The sequence below is a fragment of the Hemitrygon akajei genome, chromosome 21, assembly GCF_048418815.1.
Source record: "Hemitrygon akajei chromosome 21, sHemAka1.3, whole genome shotgun sequence".
Taxonomy (NCBI): domain Eukaryota; kingdom Metazoa; phylum Chordata; class Chondrichthyes; order Myliobatiformes; family Dasyatidae; genus Hemitrygon; species Hemitrygon akajei.
The window spans coordinates 14,439,064-14,458,259 of record NC_133144.1 but is presented as its reverse complement, the minus strand read 5'-3'; the positions used below and the strand labels follow the sequence as shown (position 1 = coordinate 14,458,259).

Sequence of the window (19,196 nt, the reverse complement as noted above, 5' to 3'; positions counted from 1 at the left end):
TGTGTGTGTGTGTGTGTATACTGGGGGTATATGCAGCTAAGTGTACGTATGTTGGCGAGTGTATGTGTGTTCAGATGAATGCGTGTTTGTGGGTGTGTATATGTACAGGTGTTTGCGCAAAAGACAATGTGCGTACACGTTTAATAGTGTGCACATGTGGTGTGTGTATGTGTGTCTACGTGTTTATATGTGTGTGAATGTGTTGTTGTGTGTGTGTGCACGCGCGTACATGTGTCTATAATGTTTTACAATTGTTTTAACGTTGCAGCAGTGAATGAATCCCCAGGATCAGCTCTGTGGACATTGGGAAGGTGCAGGATTGTTGTCTGTGCCCTCTGCCGTTAAGGAAGCTGGTCCCTCCACCCTCCCGGGCTTAGGTGCAGACCAGAGCACCTTGTTCCACATGGCTACTAATGGCTCAGCCAGTGAATGGCAACATGGGGGGCTGCACAGGGGTGAGCCCGGCACCCAGACCCATCCTCACCTTCATTGCTTTCTTCATCTCCAGAGCGTCATATACGGCTGGGGTTTTCATCAGACCGAGGATGACTGCCTTCAGCGGGTCCTTGAGGGCCCCATTCAGAACATCTTCCATCTTCTGCAGAGGACAAAGGACATCCCATGGTCAGTGTCCACCATTAGTACCAAGGCTTGCGGCTCCCTACTGAACACCCAGGCTGATGTCCAACGCCCCAGGGCATGATGTCACTTCACTCCCAGGGTGCAACATCACTTCAAACCACCCCCCCCCCAGGTGTGACATCACGTCACTCAGGGTGTGACATCACGGCTCCCCAGGATGTAATGTCACGGTATTTGGGGTATGACATCACGTTGTCCATAAGACCCTAGGAGCAGAATTAGGCCATTTGGCTGACCAAGTCTGATGCACCCTTCCATCACGGCTGATTTATTATCCCTTATTCATTAATGCCATTCTGCTGCACTTCCTCCTGTAACCTATCAATCTCTGCTTCAAACATACCCGGTGACGGCCTTAATCTGTGGCAAGGAATTCCCCAGATTCACCACAAACTGGCTAAATAAATTCCTCCTCATCTCTGTTCTAAATGGATGTCCCTCTATTCTGAGGCTGCGCCCTCGGGTCCTAAACTCTCCCACTATAGGGAATATCTTCTCCAAATACACTCCATCTGGGCCTTTCATTATCCGATAGGCTTCAACAAGATTTCCCCTCGTTCTTCTAGACTCCAATGAGTACAGGTCCATAGCCACAAAATGCTCCTAAAATGTTAACCCTTTTGTTCCCAGAAATATTCTCTGGGTCCTCCTCCTCCTCATCTCCAATACCAGCACATCTTTCTTAGATAAGGGGCCCAAAACTGCTCACAATATTTCAAGTGCAGTCTGAATACATAATGCTTTATAAAGCCTCAGCATCACACCCTTGCCTTTACAGTCCAGTCCTCTCGAAATGAATGCTAACGTTGCATTTGCCTTCCTCACCACCGACTCAAGCTAACCTTTAGCAAATCCTGTACAGGATCTCACAATTCCCTTAGCACTTCCGATTGATTTTTCACTCTGTTCAGAAAATAGACTTTGCCTTTATTCCTTCTGCCAAAGTGCATGACCATATATTTCCCTACACTACATTCCATCAGCCACTTCTTTGCCCATTCTCCCAATCTGTCTAGAGTCCTTAGCAAACTCCCTGCTTCCTGAACACTACCTGCCCCTCCACCTATCTTTGTATCACCTGCAAACTGGTTCACAAAGCCATCGATTCCATCATCCAAATCGTTGACATATAACGTGAAAAGAAGGTCCCATCACTGACCCCTGTGGTACACCACTGGTCACCAGTAGCCCACCAGATGAACCACTTTATTCCTACTCTTTGCTGCCTGCCAGTCAGCCAGTTGACTGTCCCTGCCAGTAGCTGGGTCTTTGGTAGGCAGAACCAGTGGTCACAGGGGCCCTGGTGTGGAACATCACAGCGCCAGAGTGTGGCAACATGTCCTCCCTGGCGTGTGACATCAGAGCTTCACTGCATGACATCACATTACCCAACGTGTGACATCACATTGACCAGAGTGTCGGATACTGTGGGCAGAGTGGATGGGGTGTTGCTGTGCACAGTATGTGTCAGCTCCCTTCACTGGGATTCTCTCAGATCTGGTGGGCAGGAAACTGCTGCAGCCCGTCGCGGCTGGCAGGAAGGTAATCTGGCTCTAGGTTGCAGCAGTACAGTTGTAGTGTGTGGGCAGAGACAGCCCCCTCCACGCGATGGATCTGTGCTTGTCCTCTCCTGCTCAAGCCTCCACATACTGTGTTGTCCTTCACCCACCCTACCTGAGAGATCCCACCACACACAGACGGAGCAGGGGTGCTTCAGTCACAACAAACCCCAGCTCCTCACCACTCCTTTCCTATAGTGTAGAAGGCCACTGTCAGTAACAGGCAACGTGCTGACCATCGTTGAATGGTGATAGTACAGACTAACAGGCGGCAAGCTGACCATCAGTGATTGGGGTGGTACAGTCAGATACAAGAGGAGTGCTGACTGTCAGTGATGGGGTTTGTTCAGTCAGTAACGGGTGTGTCCTGACTGTCAGTGATGGGGTTTGCTCAGTCAGTAACAGGACGAGTGCTGACTGTCAGTGATGGGGTTTGTTCAGTCAGTAACAGGTGTGTCCTGACTGTCAGTGATGGGGTTTGTTCAGTCAGTAATGGGTGTGTCCTGACTGACAGTGATGGGGTTTGTTCAGTCAGTAATGGGTGTGTCCTGACTGTCAGTGATGGGGTTTGTTCAGTCAGTAACGGGTGTGTCCTGACTGTCAGTGATGGGGTTTGTTCAGTCAGTAACGGGTGTGTCCTGACTGTCAGTGATGGGGTTTGTTCAGTCAGTAATGGGTGTGTCCTGACTGTCAGTGATGGGGTTTGTTCAGTCAGTAACGGGTGTGTCCTGACTGTCAGTGATGGGGTTTGTTCAGTCAGTAACGGGTGTGTCCTGACTGTCAGTGATGGGGTTTGTTCAGTCAGTAACGTGTGTGTCCTGACTGTCAGTGATGGGGTTTGTTCAGTCAGTAACAGGACAGGTGCTGACTGTCAGTGATGGGGTTTGTTCAGTCAGTAATGGGTGTGTCCTGACTGTCAGTGATGGGGTTTGTTCAGTCAGTAACAGGACGAGTGCTGACTGTCAGTGATGGGGTTTGTTCAGTCAGTAACAGGACGAGTGCTGACTGTCAGTGATGGGGTTTGTTCAGTCAGTAACGGGTGTGTCCTGACTGTCAGTGATGGGGTTTGTTCAGTCAGTAACGGGTGTGTCCTGACTGTCAGTGATGGGGTTTGTTCAGTCAGTAACAGGTGTGTCCTGACTGTCAGTGATGGGGTTTGTTCAGTCAGTAACGGGACGAGCGCTGACTGTCAGTGATGGGGTTTGTTCAGTCAGTAACGGGACGAGTGCTGACTGTCAGTGAAGGGGTTTGTTCAGTCAGTAACGGGTGTGTCCTGACTGTCAGTGATGGGGTTTGTTCAGTCAGTAACGGGACGAGTGCTGACTGTCAGTGATGGTGTTTGTTCAGTCAGTAACGGGTGTGTCCTGACTGTCAGTGATGGGGTTTGTTCAGTCAGTAACGGGACGAGCGCTGACTGTCAGTGATGGGGTTTGTTCAGTCAGTAACGGGTGTGTCCTGACTGTCAGTGATGGGGTTTGTTCAGTCAGTAACGGGACGAGTGCTGACTGTCAGTGATGGGGTTTGTTCAGTCAGTAACGGGTGTGTCCTGACTGTCAGTGATGGGGTTTGTTCAGTCAGTAACGGGACGAGTGCTGACTGTCAGTGATGGGGTTTGTTCAGTCAGTAACGGGTGTGTCCTGACTGTCAGTGATGGGGTTTGTTCAGTCAGTAACGGGACGAGCGCTGACTGTCAGTGATGGGGTTTGTTCAGTCAGTAACGGGACGAGTGCTGACTGTCAGTGAAGGGGTTTGTTCAGTCAGTAACGGGTGTGTCCTGACTGTCAGTGATGGGGTTTGTTCAGTCAGTAACGGGACGAGTGCTGACTGTCAGTGATGGTGTTTGTTCAGTCAGTAACGGGTGTGTCCTGACTGTCAGTGATGGGGTTTGTTCAGTCAGTAACGGGACGAGCGCTGACTGTCAGTGATGGGGTTTGTTCAGTCAGTAACGGGTGTGTCCTGACTGTCAGTGATGGGGTTTGTTCAGTCAGTAACGGGACGAGTGCTGACTGTCAGTGATGGGGTTTGTTCAGTCAGTAACGGGTGTGTCCTGACTGTCAGTGATGGTGTTTGTTCAGTCAGTAACGGGTGTGTCCTGACTGTCAGTGATGGGGTTTGTTCAGTCAGTAACGGGACGAGCGCTGACTGTCAGTGATGGGGTTTGTTCAGTCAGTAACGGGTGTGTCCTGACTGTCAGTGATGGGGTTTGTTCAGTCAGTAACGGGACGAGTGCTGACTGTCAGTGATGGGGTTTGTTCAGTCAGTAACGGGTGTGTCCTGACTGTCAGTGATGGGGTTTGTTCAGTCAGTAACGGGTGTGTCCTGACTGTCAGTGATGGGGTTTGTTCAGTCAGTAACGGGTGTGTCCTGACTGTCAGTGATGGGGTTTGTTCAGTCAGTAACGGGTGTGTCCTGACTGTCAGTGATGGGGTTTGTTCAGTCAGTAACGGGTGTGTCCTGACTGTCAGTGATGGGGTTTGTTCAGTCAGTAACGGGTGTGTCCTGACTGTCAGTGATGGGGTTTGTTCAGTCAGTAACGGGTGTGTCCTGACTGTCAGTGATGGGGTTTGTTCAGTCAGTAACGGGTGTGTCCTGACTGTCAGTGATGGGGTTTGTTCAGTCAGTAACGGGTGTGTCCTGACTGTCAGTGATGGGGTTTGTTCAGTCAGTAACGGATGTGTCCTGACTGTCAGTGATGGGGTTTGTTCAGTCAGTAACAGGACGAGTGCTGACTGTCAGTGATGGGGTTTGTTCAGTCAGTAACGGGTGTGTCCTGACTATCAGTGATGGGGTTTGTTCAGTCAGTAACGGGACGAGTGCTGACTGTCAGTGATGGGGTTTGTTCAGTCAGTAACGGGTGTGTCCTGACTGTCAGTGATGGGGTTTGTTCAGTCAGTAACGGGTGTGTCCTGACTGTCAGTGATGGGGTTTGTTCAGTCAGTAACGGGTGTGTCCTGACCAGCAGTGATGGTGTTTGTTCAGTCAGTAACAGGACGAGTGCTGACTGTCAGTGATGGGGTTTGTTCAGTCAGTAACGGGTGTCTCCTGACTGTCAGTGATGGGGTTTGTTCAGTAAGTAATGGGTGTGTCCTGACTGTCAGTGATGGGGTTTGTTCAGTCAGTAACAGGACGAGTGCTGACTGTCAGTGATGGGGTTTGTTCAGTCAGTAACGGGTGTGTCCTGACTGTCAGTGATGGGGTTTGTTCAGTCAGTAACGGGTGTGTCCTGACTGTCAGTGATGGGGTTTGTTCAGTCAGTAACGGGACGAGTGCTGACTGTCAGTGATGGGGTTTGTTCAGTCAGTAACGGGTGTGTCCTGACTGTCAGTGATGGGGTTTGTTCAGTCAGTAACGGGACGAGCGCTGACTGTCAGTGATGGGGTTTGTTCAGTCAGTAACGGGACGAGTGCTGACTGTCAGTGAAGGGGTTTGTTCAGTCAGTAACGGGTGTGTCCTGACTGTCAGTGATGGGGTTTGTTCAGTCAGTAACGGGACGAGTGCTGACTGTCAGTGATGGTGTTTGTTCAGTCAGTAACGGGTGTGTCCTGACTGTCAGTGATGGGGTTTGTTCAGTCAGTAACGGGACGAGCGCTGACTGTCAGTGATGGGGTTTGTTCAGTCAGTAACGGGTGTGTCCTGACTGTCAGTGATGGGGTTTGTTCAGTCAGTAACGGGACGAGTGCTGACTGTCAGTGATGGGGTTTGTTCAGTCAGTAACGGGTGTGTCCTGACTGTCAGTGATGGGGTTTGTTCAGTCAGTAACGGGACGAGTGCTGACTGTCAGTGATGGGGTTTGTTCAGTCAGTAACGGGACGAGTGCTGACTGTCAGTGATGGGGTTTGTTCAGTCAGTAACGGGTGTGTCCTGACTGTCAGTGATGGGGTTTGTTCAGTCAGTAACGGGACGAGTGCTGACTGTCAGTGATGGTGTTTGTTCAGTCAGTAACGGGTGTGTCCTGACTGTCAGTGATGGGGTTTGTTCAGTCAGTAACGGGACGAGTGCTGACTGTCAGTGATGGGGTTTGTTCAGTCAGTAACGGGTGTGTCCTGACTGTCAGTGATGGGGTTTGTTCAGTCAGTAACGGGACGAGTGCTGACTGTCAGTGATGGGGTTTGTTCAGTCAGTAACAGGACGAGTGCTGACTGTCAGTGATGGGGTTTGTTCAGTCAGTAACGGGTGTGTCCTGACTGTCAGTGATGGGGTTTGTTCAGTCAGTAACGGGTGTGTCCTGACTGTCAGTGATGGGGTTTGTTCAGTCAGTAACAGGTGTGTCCTGACTGTCAGTGATGGGGTTTGTTCAGTCAGTAACGGGACGAGTCCTGACTGTCAGTGATGGGGTTTGTTCAGTCAGTAACGGGACGAGTCCTGACTGTCAGTGATGGGGTTTGTTCAGTCAGTAACGGGACGAGTCCTGACTGTCAGTGATGGGGTTTGTTCAGTCAGTAACGGGACGAGTCCTGACTGTCAGTGATGGGGTTTGTTCAGTCAGTAACGGGACGAGTGCTGACTGTCAGTGATGGGGTTTGTTCAGTCAGTAACGGGACGAGTGCTGACTGTCAGTGATGGGGTTTGTTCAGTCAGTAACAGGTGTGTCCTGACTGTCAGTGATGGGGTTTGTTCAGTCAGTAACGGGACGAGCGCTGACTGTCAGTGATGGGGTTTGTTCAGTCAGTAACGGGACGAGTGCTGACTGTCAGTGAAGGGGTTTGTTCAGTCAGTAACGGGTGTGTCCTGACTGTCAGTGATGGGGTTTGTTCAGTCAGTAACGGGACGAGTGCTGACTGTCAGTGATGGGGTTTGTTCAGTCAGTAACAGGTGTGTCCTGACTGTCAGTGATGGGGTTTGTTCAGTCAGTAACGGGACGAGCGCTGACTGTCAGTGATGGGGTTTGTTCAGTCAGTAACGGGACGAGTGCTGACTGTCAGTGAAGGGGTTTGTTCAGTCAGTAACGGGTGTGTCCTGACTGTCAGTGATGGGGTTTGTTCAGTCAGTAACGGGACGAGTGCTGACTGTCAGTGATGGTGTTTGTTCAGTCAGTAACGGGTGTGTCCTGACTGTCAGTGATGGGGTTTGTTCAGTCAGTAACGGGACGAGCGCTGACTGTCAGTGATGGGGTTTGTTCAGTCAGTAACGGGTGTGTCCTGACTGTCAGTGATGGGGTTTGTTCAGTCAGTAACGGGACGAGTGCTGACTGTCAGTGATGGGGTTTGTTCAGTCAGTAACGGGTGTGTCCTGACTGTCAGTGATGGGGTTTGTTCAGTCAGTAACGGGACGAGTGCTGACTGTCAGTGATGGGGTTTGTTCAGTCAGTAACGGGACGAGTGCTGACTGTCAGTGATGGGGTTTGTTCAGTCAGTAACGGGTGTGTCCTGACTGTCAGTGATGGGGTTTGTTCAGTCAGTAACGGGACGAGTGCTGACTGTCAGTGATGGTGTTTGTTCAGTCAGTAACGGGTGTGTCCTGACTGTCAGTGATGGGGTTTGTTCAGTCAGTAACGGGACGAGTGCTGACTGTCAGTGATGGGGTTTGTTCAGTCAGTAACGGGTGTGTCCTGACTGTCAGTGATGGGGTTTGTTCAGTCAGTAACGGGACGAGTGCTGACTGTCAGTGATGGGGTTTGTTCAGTCAGTAACAGGACGAGTGCTGACTGTCAGTGATGGGGTTTGTTCAGTCAGTAACGGGTGTGTCCTGACTGTCAGTGATGGGGTTTGTTCAGTCAGTAACGGGTGTGTCCTGACTGTCAGTGATGGGGTTTGTTCAGTCAGTAACAGGTGTGTCCTGACTGTCAGTGATGGGGTTTGTTCAGTCAGTAACGGGACGAGTCCTGACTGTCAGTGATGGGGTTTGTTCAGTCAGTAACGGGACGAGTCCTGACTGTCAGTGATGGGGTTTGTTCAGTCAGTAACGGGACGAGTCCTGACTGTCAGTGATGGGGTTTGTTCAGTCAGTAACGGGACGAGTCCTGACTGTCAGTGATGGGGTTTGTTCAGTCAGTAACGGGACGAGTGCTGACTGTCAGTGATGGGGTTTGTTCAGTCAGTAACGGGACGAGTGCTGACTGTCAGTGATGGGGTTTGTTCAGTCAGTAACAGGTGTGTCCTGACTGTCAGTGATGGGGTTTGTTCAGTCAGTAACGGGACGAGTGCTGACTGTCAGTGATGGGGTTTGTTCAGTCAGTAACAGGACGAGTGCTGACTGTCAGTGATGGGGTTTGTTCAGTCAGTAACAGGACGAGTGCTGACTGTCAGTGATGGGGTTTGTTCAGTCAGTAACAGGTGTGTCCTGACTGTCAGTGATGGGGTTTGTTCAGTCAGTAACGGGACGAGTCCTGACTGTCAGTGATGGGGTTTGGTCAGTCAGTAACGGGACGAGTCCTGACTGTCAGTGATGGGGTTTGTTCAGTCAGTAACGGGACGAGTCCTGACTGTCAGTGATGGGGTTTGTTCAGTCAGTAACGGGTGTGTCCTGACTGTCAGTGATGGGGTTTGTTCAGTCAGTAACAGGACGAGTGCTGACTGTCAGTGATGGGGTTTGTTCAGTCAGTAACGGGTGTGTCCTGACTGTCAGTGATGGGGTTTGTTCAGTCAGTAACGGGTGTGTCCTGACTGTCAGTGATGGGGTTTGTTCAGTCAGTAACGGGTGTGTCCTGACTGTCAGTGATGGGGTTTGTTCAGTCAGTAACGGGTGTGTCCTGACTGTCAGTGATGGGGTTTGTTCAGTCAGTAACGGGTGTGTCCTGACTGTCAGTGATGGGGTTTGTTCAGTCAGTAACGGGTGTGTCCTGACTGTCAGTGATGGGGTTTGTTCAGTCAGTAACGGGTGTGTCCTGACTGTCAGTGATGGGGTTTGTTCAGTCAGTAACGGGTGTGTCCTGACTGTCAGTGATGGGGTTTGTTCAGTCAGTAACGGGTGTGTCCTGACTGTCAGTGATGGGGTTTGTTCAGTCAGTAACGGGTGTGTCCTGACTGTCAGTGATGGGGTTTGTTCAGTCAGTAACGGATGTGTCCTGACTGTCAGTGATGGGGTTTGTTCAGTCAGTAACAGGACGAGTGCTGACTGTCAGTGATGGGGTTTGTTCAGTCAGTAACGGGTGTGTCCTGACTATCAGTGATGGGGTTTGTTCAGTCAGTAACGGGACGAGTGCTGACTGTCAGTGATGGGGTTTGTTCAGTCAGTAACGGGTGTGTCCTGACTGTCAGTGATGGGGTTTGTTCAGTCAGTAACGGGTGTGTCCTGACTGTCAGTGATGGGGTTTGTTCAGTCAGTAACGGGTGTGTCCTGACCAGCAGTGATGGTGTTTGTTCAGTCAGTAACAGGACGAGTGCTGACTGTCAGTGATGGGGTTTGTTCAGTCAGTAACGGGTGTCTCCTGACTGTCAGTGATGGGGTTTGTTCAGTAAGTAATGGGTGTGTCCTGACTGTCAGTGATGGGGTTTGTTCAGTCAGTAACAGGACGAGTGCTGACTGTCAGTGATGGGGTTTGTTCAGTCAGTAACGGGTGTGTCCTGACTGTCAGTGATGGGGTTTGTTCAGTCAGTAACGGGTGTGTCCTGACTGTCAGTGATGGGGTTTGTTCAGTCAGTAACGGGACGAGTGCTGACTGTCAGTGATGGGGTTTGTTCAGTCAGTAACGGGTGTGTCCTGACTGTCAGTGATGGGGTTTGTTCAGTCAGTAACGGGACGAGCGCTGACTGTCAGTGATGGGGTTTGTTCAGTCAGTAACGGGACGAGTGCTGACTGTCAGTGAAGGGGTTTGTTCAGTCAGTAACGGGTGTGTCCTGACTGTCAGTGATGGGGTTTGTTCAGTCAGTAACGGGACGAGTGCTGACTGTCAGTGATGGTGTTTGTTCAGTCAGTAACGGGTGTGTCCTGACTGTCAGTGATGGGGTTTGTTCAGTCAGTAACGGGACGAGCGCTGACTGTCAGTGATGGGGTTTGTTCAGTCAGTAACGGGTGTGTCCTGACTGTCAGTGATGGGGTTTGTTCAGTCAGTAACGGGACGAGTGCTGACTGTCAGTGATGGGGTTTGTTCAGTCAGTAACGGGTGTGTCCTGACTGTCAGTGATGGGGTTTGTTCAGTCAGTAACGGGACGAGTGCTGACTGTCAGTGATGGGGTTTGTTCAGTCAGTAACGGGACGAGTGCTGACTGTCAGTGATGGGGTTTGTTCAGTCAGTAACGGGTGTGTCCTGACTGTCAGTGATGGGGTTTGTTCAGTCAGTAACGGGACGAGTGCTGACTGTCAGTGATGGTGTTTGTTCAGTCAGTAACGGGTGTGTCCTGACTGTCAGTGATGGGGTTTGTTCAGTCAGTAACGGGACGAGTGCTGACTGTCAGTGATGGGGTTTGTTCAGTCAGTAACGGGTGTGTCCTGACTGTCAGTGATGGGGTTTGTTCAGTCAGTAACGGGACGAGTGCTGACTGTCAGTGATGGGGTTTGTTCAGTCAGTAACAGGACGAGTGCTGACTGTCAGTGATGGGGTTTGTTCAGTCAGTAACGGGTGTGTCCTGACTGTCAGTGATGGGGTTTGTTCAGTCAGTAACGGGTGTGTCCTGACTGTCAGTGATGGGGTTTGTTCAGTCAGTAACAGGTGTGTCCTGACTGTCAGTGATGGGGTTTGTTCAGTCAGTAACGGGACGAGTCCTGACTGTCAGTGATGGGGTTTGTTCAGTCAGTAACGGGACGAGTCCTGACTGTCAGTGATGGGGTTTGTTCAGTCAGTAACGGGACGAGTCCTGACTGTCAGTGATGGGGTTTGTTCAGTCAGTAACGGGACGAGTCCTGACTGTCAGTGATGGGGTTTGTTCAGTCAGTAACGGGACGAGTGCTGACTGTCAGTGATGGGGTTTGTTCAGTCAGTAACGGGACGAGTGCTGACTGTCAGTGATGGGGTTTGTTCAGTCAGTAACAGGTGTGTCCTGACTGTCAGTGATGGGGTTTGTTCAGTCAGTAACGGGACGAGCGCTGACTGTCAGTGATGGGGTTTGTTCAGTCAGTAACGGGACGAGTGCTGACTGTCAGTGAAGGGGTTTGTTCAGTCAGTAACGGGTGTGTCCTGACTGTCAGTGATGGGGTTTGTTCAGTCAGTAACGGGACGAGTGCTGACTGTCAGTGATGGGGTTTGTTCAGTCAGTAACAGGTGTGTCCTGACTGTCAGTGATGGGGTTTGTTCAGTCAGTAACGGGACGAGCGCTGACTGTCAGTGATGGGGTTTGTTCAGTCAGTAACGGGACGAGTGCTGACTGTCAGTGAAGGGGTTTGTTCAGTCAGTAACGGGTGTGTCCTGACTGTCAGTGATGGGGTTTGTTCAGTCAGTAACGGGACGAGTGCTGACTGTCAGTGATGGTGTTTGTTCAGTCAGTAACGGGTGTGTCCTGACTGTCAGTGATGGGGTTTGTTCAGTCAGTAACGGGACGAGCGCTGACTGTCAGTGATGGGGTTTGTTCAGTCAGTAACGGGTGTGTCCTGACTGTCAGTGATGGGGTTTGTTCAGTCAGTAACGGGACGAGTGCTGACTGTCAGTGATGGGGTTTGTTCAGTCAGTAACGGGTGTGTCCTGACTGTCAGTGATGGGGTTTGTTCAGTCAGTAACGGGACGAGTGCTGACTGTCAGTGATGGGGTTTGTTCAGTCAGTAACGGGACGAGTGCTGACTGTCAGTGATGGGGTTTGTTCAGTCAGTAACGGGTGTGTCCTGACTGTCAGTGATGGGGTTTGTTCAGTCAGTAACGGGACGAGTGCTGACTGTCAGTGATGGTGTTTGTTCAGTCAGTAACGGGTGTGTCCTGACTGTCAGTGATGGGGTTTGTTCAGTCAGTAACGGGACGAGTGCTGACTGTCAGTGATGGGGTTTGTTCAGTCAGTAACGGGTGTGTCCTGACTGTCAGTGATGGGGTTTGTTCAGTCAGTAACGGGACGAGTGCTGACTGTCAGTGATGGGGTTTGTTCAGTCAGTAACAGGACGAGTGCTGACTGTCAGTGATGGGGTTTGTTCAGTCAGTAACGGGTGTGTCCTGACTGTCAGTGATGGGGTTTGTTCAGTCAGTAACGGGTGTGTCCTGACTGTCAGTGATGGGGTTTGTTCAGTCAGTAACAGGTGTGTCCTGACTGTCAGTGATGGGGTTTGTTCAGTCAGTAACGGGACGAGTCCTGACTGTCAGTGATGGGGTTTGTTCAGTCAGTAACGGGACGAGTCCTGACTGTCAGTGATGGGGTTTGTTCAGTCAGTAACGGGACGAGTCCTGACTGTCAGTGATGGGGTTTGTTCAGTCAGTAACGGGACGAGTCCTGACTGTCAGTGATGGGGTTTGTTCAGTCAGTAACGGGACGAGTGCTGACTGTCAGTGATGGGGTTTGTTCAGTCAGTAACGGGACGAGTGCTGACTGTCAGTGATGGGGTTTGTTCAGTCAGTAACAGGTGTGTCCTGACTGTCAGTGATGGGGTTTGTTCAGTCAGTAACGGGACGAGTGCTGACTGTCAGTGATGGGGTTTGTTCAGTCAGTAACAGGACGAGTGCTGACTGTCAGTGATGGGGTTTGTTCAGTCAGTAACAGGACGAGTGCTGACTGTCAGTGATGGGGTTTGTTCAGTCAGTAACAGGTGTGTCCTGACTGTCAGTGATGGGGTTTGTTCAGTCAGTAACGGGACGAGTCCTGACTGTCAGTGATGGGGTTTGGTCAGTCAGTAACGGGACGAGTCCTGACTGTCAGTGATGGGGTTTGTTCAGTCAGTAACGGGACGAGTCCTGACTGTCAGTGATGGGGTTTGTTCAGTCAGTAACGGGACGAGTGCTGACTGTCAGTGATGGGGTTTGTTCAGTCAGTAACGGGACGAGTGCTGACTGTCAGTGATGGGGTTTGTTCAGTCAGTAACGGGACGAGTGCTGACTGTCAGTGATGGGGTTTGTTCAGTCAGTAACAGGTCTGTCCTGACTGTCAGTGATGGGGTTTGTTCAGTCAGTAACGGGACGAGTGCTGACGGTCAGTGATGGGGTTTGTTCAGTCAGTAACGGGACGAGTGCTGACTGTCAGTGATGGGGTTTGTTCAGTCAGTAACGGGTGTGTCCTGACTGTCAGTGATGGGGTTTGTTCAGTCAGTAACGGGTGTGTCCTGACTGTCAGTGATGGGGTTTGTTCAGTCAGTAACGGGTGTGTCCTGACTGTCCGTGATGGGGTTTGTTCAGTCAGTAACGGGTGTGTCCTGACTGTCAGTGATGGGGTTTGTTCAGTCAGTAACGGGAGTGTCCTGACTGTCAGTGATGGGGTTTGTTCAGTCAGTAACGGGTGTGTCCTGACTGTCAGTGATGGGGTTTGTTCAGTCAGTAACGGGTGTGTCCTGACTGTCAGTGATGGGGTTTGTTCAGTCAGTAACGGGTGTGTCCTGACTGTCAGTGATGGGGTTTGTTCAGTCAGTAACGGGTGTGTCCTGACTGTCAGTGATGGGGTTTGTTCAGTCAGTAACGGGTGTGTCCTGACTGTCAGTGATGGGGTTTGTTCAGTCAGTAACGGGTGTGTCCTGACTGTCAGTGATGGGGTTTGTTCAGTCAGTAACGGGTGTGTCCTGACTGTCAGTGATGGGGTTTGTTCAGTCAGTAACGGGTGTGTCCTGACTGTCCGTGATGGGGTTTGTTCAGTCAGTAACGGATGTGTCCTGACTGTCAGTGATGGGGTTTGTTCAGTCAGTAACAGGACGAGTGCTGACTGTCAGTGATGGGGTTTGTTCAGTCGGTAACGGGTGTGTCCTGACGGTCAGTGATGGGGTTTGTTCAGTCAGTAACGGGACGAGTGCTGACTGTCAGTGATGGGGTTTGTTCAGTCAGTAACGGGTGTGTCCTGACTGTCAGTGATGGGGTTTGTTCAGTCAGTAACGGGTGTGTCCTGACTGTCAGTGATGGGGTTTGTTCAGTCAGTAACGGGTGTGTCCTGACCGGCAGTGATGGTGTTTGTTCAGTCAGTAACAGGACGAGTGCTGACTGTCAGTGATGGGGTTTGTTCAGTCAGTAACGGGTGTGTCCTGACTGTCAGTGATGGGGTTTGTTCAGTCAGTAACGGGTGTGTCCTGACTGTCAGTGATGGGGTTTGTTCAGTCAGTAACAGGACGAGTGCTGACTGTCAGTGATGGGGTTTGTTCAGTCAGTAACAGGACGAGTGCTGACTGTCAGTGATGGGGTTTGTTCAGTCAGTAACGGGTGTGTCCTGACTGTCAGTGATGGGGTTTGTTCAGTCAGTAACGGGTGTGTCCTGACTGTCAGTGATGGGGTTTGTTCAGTCAGTAACAGGACGAGTGCTGACTGTCAGTGATGGGGTTTGTTCAGTCAGTAACGGGTGTGTCCTGACTGTCAGTGATGGGGTTTGTTCAGTCAGTAACGGGTGTGTCCTGACTGTCAGTGATGGGGTTTGTTCAGTCAGTAACAGGACGAGTGCTGACTGTCAGTGATGGGGTTTGTTCAGTCAGTAACAGGACGAGTGCTGACTGTCAGTGATGGGGTTTGTTCAGTCAGTAACGGGTGTGTCCTGACTGTCAGTGATGGGGTTTGTTCAGTCAGTAACAGGACGAGTGCTGACTGTCAGTGATGGGGTTTGTTCAGTCAGTAACAGGACGAGTGCTGACTGTCAGTGATGGGGTTTGTTCAGTCAGTAACGGGTGTGTCCTGACTGTCAGTGATGGGGTTTGTTCAGTCAGTAACGGGTGTGTCCTGACTGTCAGTGATGGGGTTTGTTCAGTCAGTAACAGGACGAGTGCTGACTGTCAGTGATGGGGTTTGTTCAGTCAGTAACGGGTGTGTCCTGACTGTCAGTGATGGGGTTTGTTCAGTCAGTAACGGGTGTGTCCTGACTGTCAGTGATGGGGTTTGTTCAGTCAGTAACGGGTGTGTCCTGACTGTCAGTGATGGGGTTTGTTCAGTCAGTAACGGGTGTGTCCTGACTGTCAGTGATGGGGTTTGTTCAGTCAGTAACGGGTGTGTCCTGACTGTCAGTGATGGGGTTTGTTCAGTCAGTAACAGGACGAGTGCTGACTGTCAGTGATGGGGTTTGTTCAGTCAGTAACGGGACGAGTCCTGACTGTCAGTGATGGGGTTTGTTCAGTCAGTAACGGGACGAGTCCTGACTGTCAGTGATGGGGTTTGTTCAGTCAGTAACGGGACGAGTCCTGACTGTCAGTGATGGGGTTTGTTCAGTCAGTAACGGGACGAGTGCTGACTGTCAGTGATGGGGTTTGTTCAGTCAGTAACGGGACGAGTGCTGACTGTCAGTGATGGGGTTTGTTCAGTCAGTAACAGGTGTGTCCTGACTGTCAGTGATGGGGTTTGTTCAGTCAGTAACGGGACGAGTGCTGACTGTCAGTGATGGGGTTTGTTCAGTCAGTAACGGGACGAGTGCTGACTGTCAGTGATGGGGTTTGTTCAGTCAGTAACGGGACGAGTGCTGACTGTCAGTGATGGGGTTTGTTCAGTCAGTAACGGGTGTGTCCTGACTGTCAGTGATGGGGTTTGTTCAGTCAGTAACGGGTGTGTCCTGACTGTCAGTGATGGGGTTTGTTCAGTCAGTAACGGGTGTGTCCTGACTGTCCGTGATGGGGTTTGTTCAGTCAGTAACGGGTGTGTCCTGACTGTCAGTGATGGGGTTTGTTCAGTCAGTAACGGGTGTGTCCTGACTGTCAGTGATGGGGTTTGTTCAGTCAGTAACGGGTGTGTCCTGACTGTCAGTGATGGGGTTTGTTCAGTCAGTAACGGGTGTGTCCTGACTGTCAGTGATGGGGTTTGTTCAGTCAGTAACGGGTGTGTCCTGACTGTCAGTGATGGGGTTTGTTCAGTCAGTAACGGGTGTGTCCTGACTGTCAGTGATGGGGTTTGTTCAGTCAGTAACGGGTGTGTCCTGACTGTCAGTGATGGGGTTTGTTCAGTCAGTAACGGGTGTGTCCTGACTGTCAGTGATGGGGTTTGTTCAGTCAGTAACGGGTGTGTCCTGACTGTCAGTGATGGGGTTTGTTCAGTCAGTAACGGGTGTGTCCTGACTGTCAGTGATGGGGTTTGTTCAGTCAGTAACGGATGTGTCCTGACTGTCAGTGATGGGGTTTGTTCAGTCAGTAACAGGACGAGTGCTGACTGTCAGTGATGGGGTTTGTTCAGTCAGTAACGGGTGTGTCCTGACTATCAGTGATGGGGTTTGTTCAGTCAGTAACGGGACGAGTGCTGACTGTCAGTGATGGGGTTTGTTCAGTCAGTAACGGGTGTGTCCTGACTGTCAGTGATGGGGTTTGTTCAGTCAGTAACGGGTGTGTCCTGACTGTCAGTGATGGGGTTTGTTCAGTCAGTAACGGGTGTGTCCTGACCAGCAGTGATGGTGTTTGTTCAGTCAGTAACAGGACGAGTGCTGACTGTCAGTGATGGGGTTTGTTCAGTCAGTAACGGGTGTCTCCTGACTGTCAGTGATGGGGTTTGTTCAGTAAGTAATGGGTGTGTCCTGACTGTCAGTGATGGGGTTTGTTCAGTCAGTAACAGGACGAGTGCTGACTGTCAGTGATGGGGTTTGTTCAGTCAGTAACGGGTGTGTCCTGACTGTCAGTGATGGGGTTTGTTCAGTCAGTAACGGGTGTGTCCTGACTGTCAGTGATGGGGTTTGTTCAGTCAGTAACAGGACGAGTGCTGACTGTCAGTGATGGGGTTTGTTCAGTCAGTAACGGGTGTGTCCTGACTGTCAGTGATGGGGTTTGTTCAGTCAGTAACGGGTGTGTCCTGACTGTCAGTGATGGGGTTTGTTCAGTCAGTAACAGGACGAGTGCTGACTGTCAGTGATGGGGTTTGTTCAGTCAGTAACGGGTGTGTCCTGACTGTCAGTGATGGGGTTTGTTCAGTCAGTAACGGGTGTGTCCTGACTGTCAGTGATGGGGTTTGTTCAGTCAGTAACAGGACGAGTGCTGACTGTCAGTGATGGGGTTTGTTCAGTCAGTAACAGGACGAGTGCTGACTGTCAGTGATGGGGTTTGTTCAGTCAGTAACGGGTGTGTCCTGACTGTCAGTGATGGGGTTTGTTCAGTCAGTAACAGGACGAGTGCTGACTGTCAGTGATGGGGTTTGTTCAGTCAGTAACAGGACGAGTGCTGACTGTCAGTGATGGGGTTTGTTCAGTCAGTAACGGGTGTGTCCTGACTGTCAGTGATGGGGTTTGTTCAGTCAGTAACGTGTGTGTCCTGACTGTCAGTGATGGGGTTTGTTCAGTCAGTAACAGGACGAGTGCTGACTGTCAGTGATGGGGTTTGTTCAGTCAGTAACGGGTGTGTCCTGACTGTCAGTGATGGGGTTTGTTCAGTCAGTAACGGGTGTGTTCTGACTGTCAGTGATGGGGTTTGTTCAGTCAGTAACGGGTGTGTCCTGACTGTCAGTGATGGGGTTTGTTCAGTCAGTAACGGGTGTGTCCTGACTGTCAGTGATGGGGTTTGTTCAGTCAGTAACGGGTGTGTCCTGACTGTCAGTGATGGGGTTTGTTCAGTCAGTAACAGGACGACTGCTGACTGTCAGTGATGGGGTTTGTTCAGTCAGTAACGGGTGTGTCCTGACTGTCAGTGATGGTGTTTGTTCAGTCAGTAACGGGTGTGTCCTGACTGTCAGTGATGGGGTTTGTTCAGTCAGTAACGGGTGTGTCCTGACTGTCAGTAATGGGGATTGTTCAGTCAGTAACAGGACGAGTGCTGACTGTCAGTGATGGGGTTTGTTCAGTCAGTAACGGGTGTGTCCTGACTGTCAGTGATGGGGTTTGTTCAGTCAGTAACGGGTGTGTCCTGACTGTCAGTGATGGGGTTTGTTCAGTCAGTAACGGGTGTGTCCTGACTGTCAGTGATGGGGTTTGTTCAGTCAGTAACGGGTGTGTCCTGACTGTCAGTGATGGGGTTTGTTCAGTCAGTAACGGGTGTGTCCTGACTGTCAGTGATGGGGTTTGTTCAGTCAGTAACGGGTGTGTCCTGACTGTCAGTGATGGGGTTTGTTCAGTCAGTACTAGGTGTGTCCTGACTGTCAGAGATGGGGTTTGTTCAGTCAGTAACAGGACGAGTGCTGACTGTCAGTGATGGGGTTTGTTCAGTCAGTAACGGGTGTGTCCTGACTGTCAGTGATGGAGTTTGTTCAGTCAGTAACGGGACGAGTGCTGACTGTCAGTGATGGGGTTTGTTCAGTCAGTAACGGGTGTGTCCTGACTGTCAGTGATATGGTTTGTTCAGTCAGTAACGGGTGTGTCCTGACTGTCAGTGATGGGGTTTGTTCAGTCAGTAATGGGTGTGTCCTGACTGTCAGTGATGGAGTTTGTTCAGTCAGTAACGGGACGAGTGCTGACTGTCAGTGATGGGGTTTGTTCAGTCAGTAACGGGTGTGTCCTGACTGTCAGTGATGGGGTTTGTTCAGTCAGTAACGGGTGTGTCCTGACTGTCAGTGATGGGGTTTGTTCAGTCAGTAACGGGTGTGTACTGACTGTCAGTGATGGGGTTTGTTCAGTCAGTAACGGGTGTGTCCTGACTGTCAGTGATGGGGTTTGTTCAGTCAGTAACGGGTGTGCCTGACTGTCAGTGATGGGGTTTGTTCAGTCAGTAACGGGTGTGTCCTGACTGTCAGTGATGGGGTTTGTTCAGTCAGTAACGGGTGTGTCCTGACTGTCAGTGATGGGGTTTGTTCAGTCAGTAACGGGTGTGTCCTGACTGTCAGTGATGGGGTTTGTTCAGTCAGTAACGGGACGAGTGCTGACTGTCAGTGATGGGGTTTGTTCAGTTAGTAACGGGACGAGTGCTGACTGTCAGTGATGGGGTTTGTTCAGTCAGTAACAGGACGAGTGCTGACTGTCAGTGATGGGGTTTGTTCAGTCAGTAACAGGACGAGTGCTGACTGTCAGTGATGGGGTTTGTTCAGTCAGTAACGGGTGTGTCCTGACTGTCAGTGATGGGGTTTGTTCAGTCAGTAACGGGTGTGTCCTGACTGTCAGTGATGGGGTTTGTTCAGTCAGTAACGGGACGAGT

The 19,196-nt window shown here is 50.9% G+C and overlaps 1 protein-coding gene across 3 annotated transcripts in view; it reads right to left on the bottom strand.

The window, feature by feature from the left end:
- LOC140714094 (annexin A2-like) overlaps positions 1 to 19,196 on the bottom strand; it is a 75,226-nt gene that overhangs the window by 11,410 nt on the left and 44,620 nt on the right. For all 3 annotated transcript variants that reach the window (XM_073024846.1, XM_073024844.1, XM_073024845.1), the window contains exon 5: positions 485 to 598. In XM_073024846.1, coding sequence (XP_072880947.1) covers positions 485 to 598 — 114 coding nt within the window. The remainder of the gene's footprint in view (positions 1 to 484; positions 599 to 19,196) is intronic.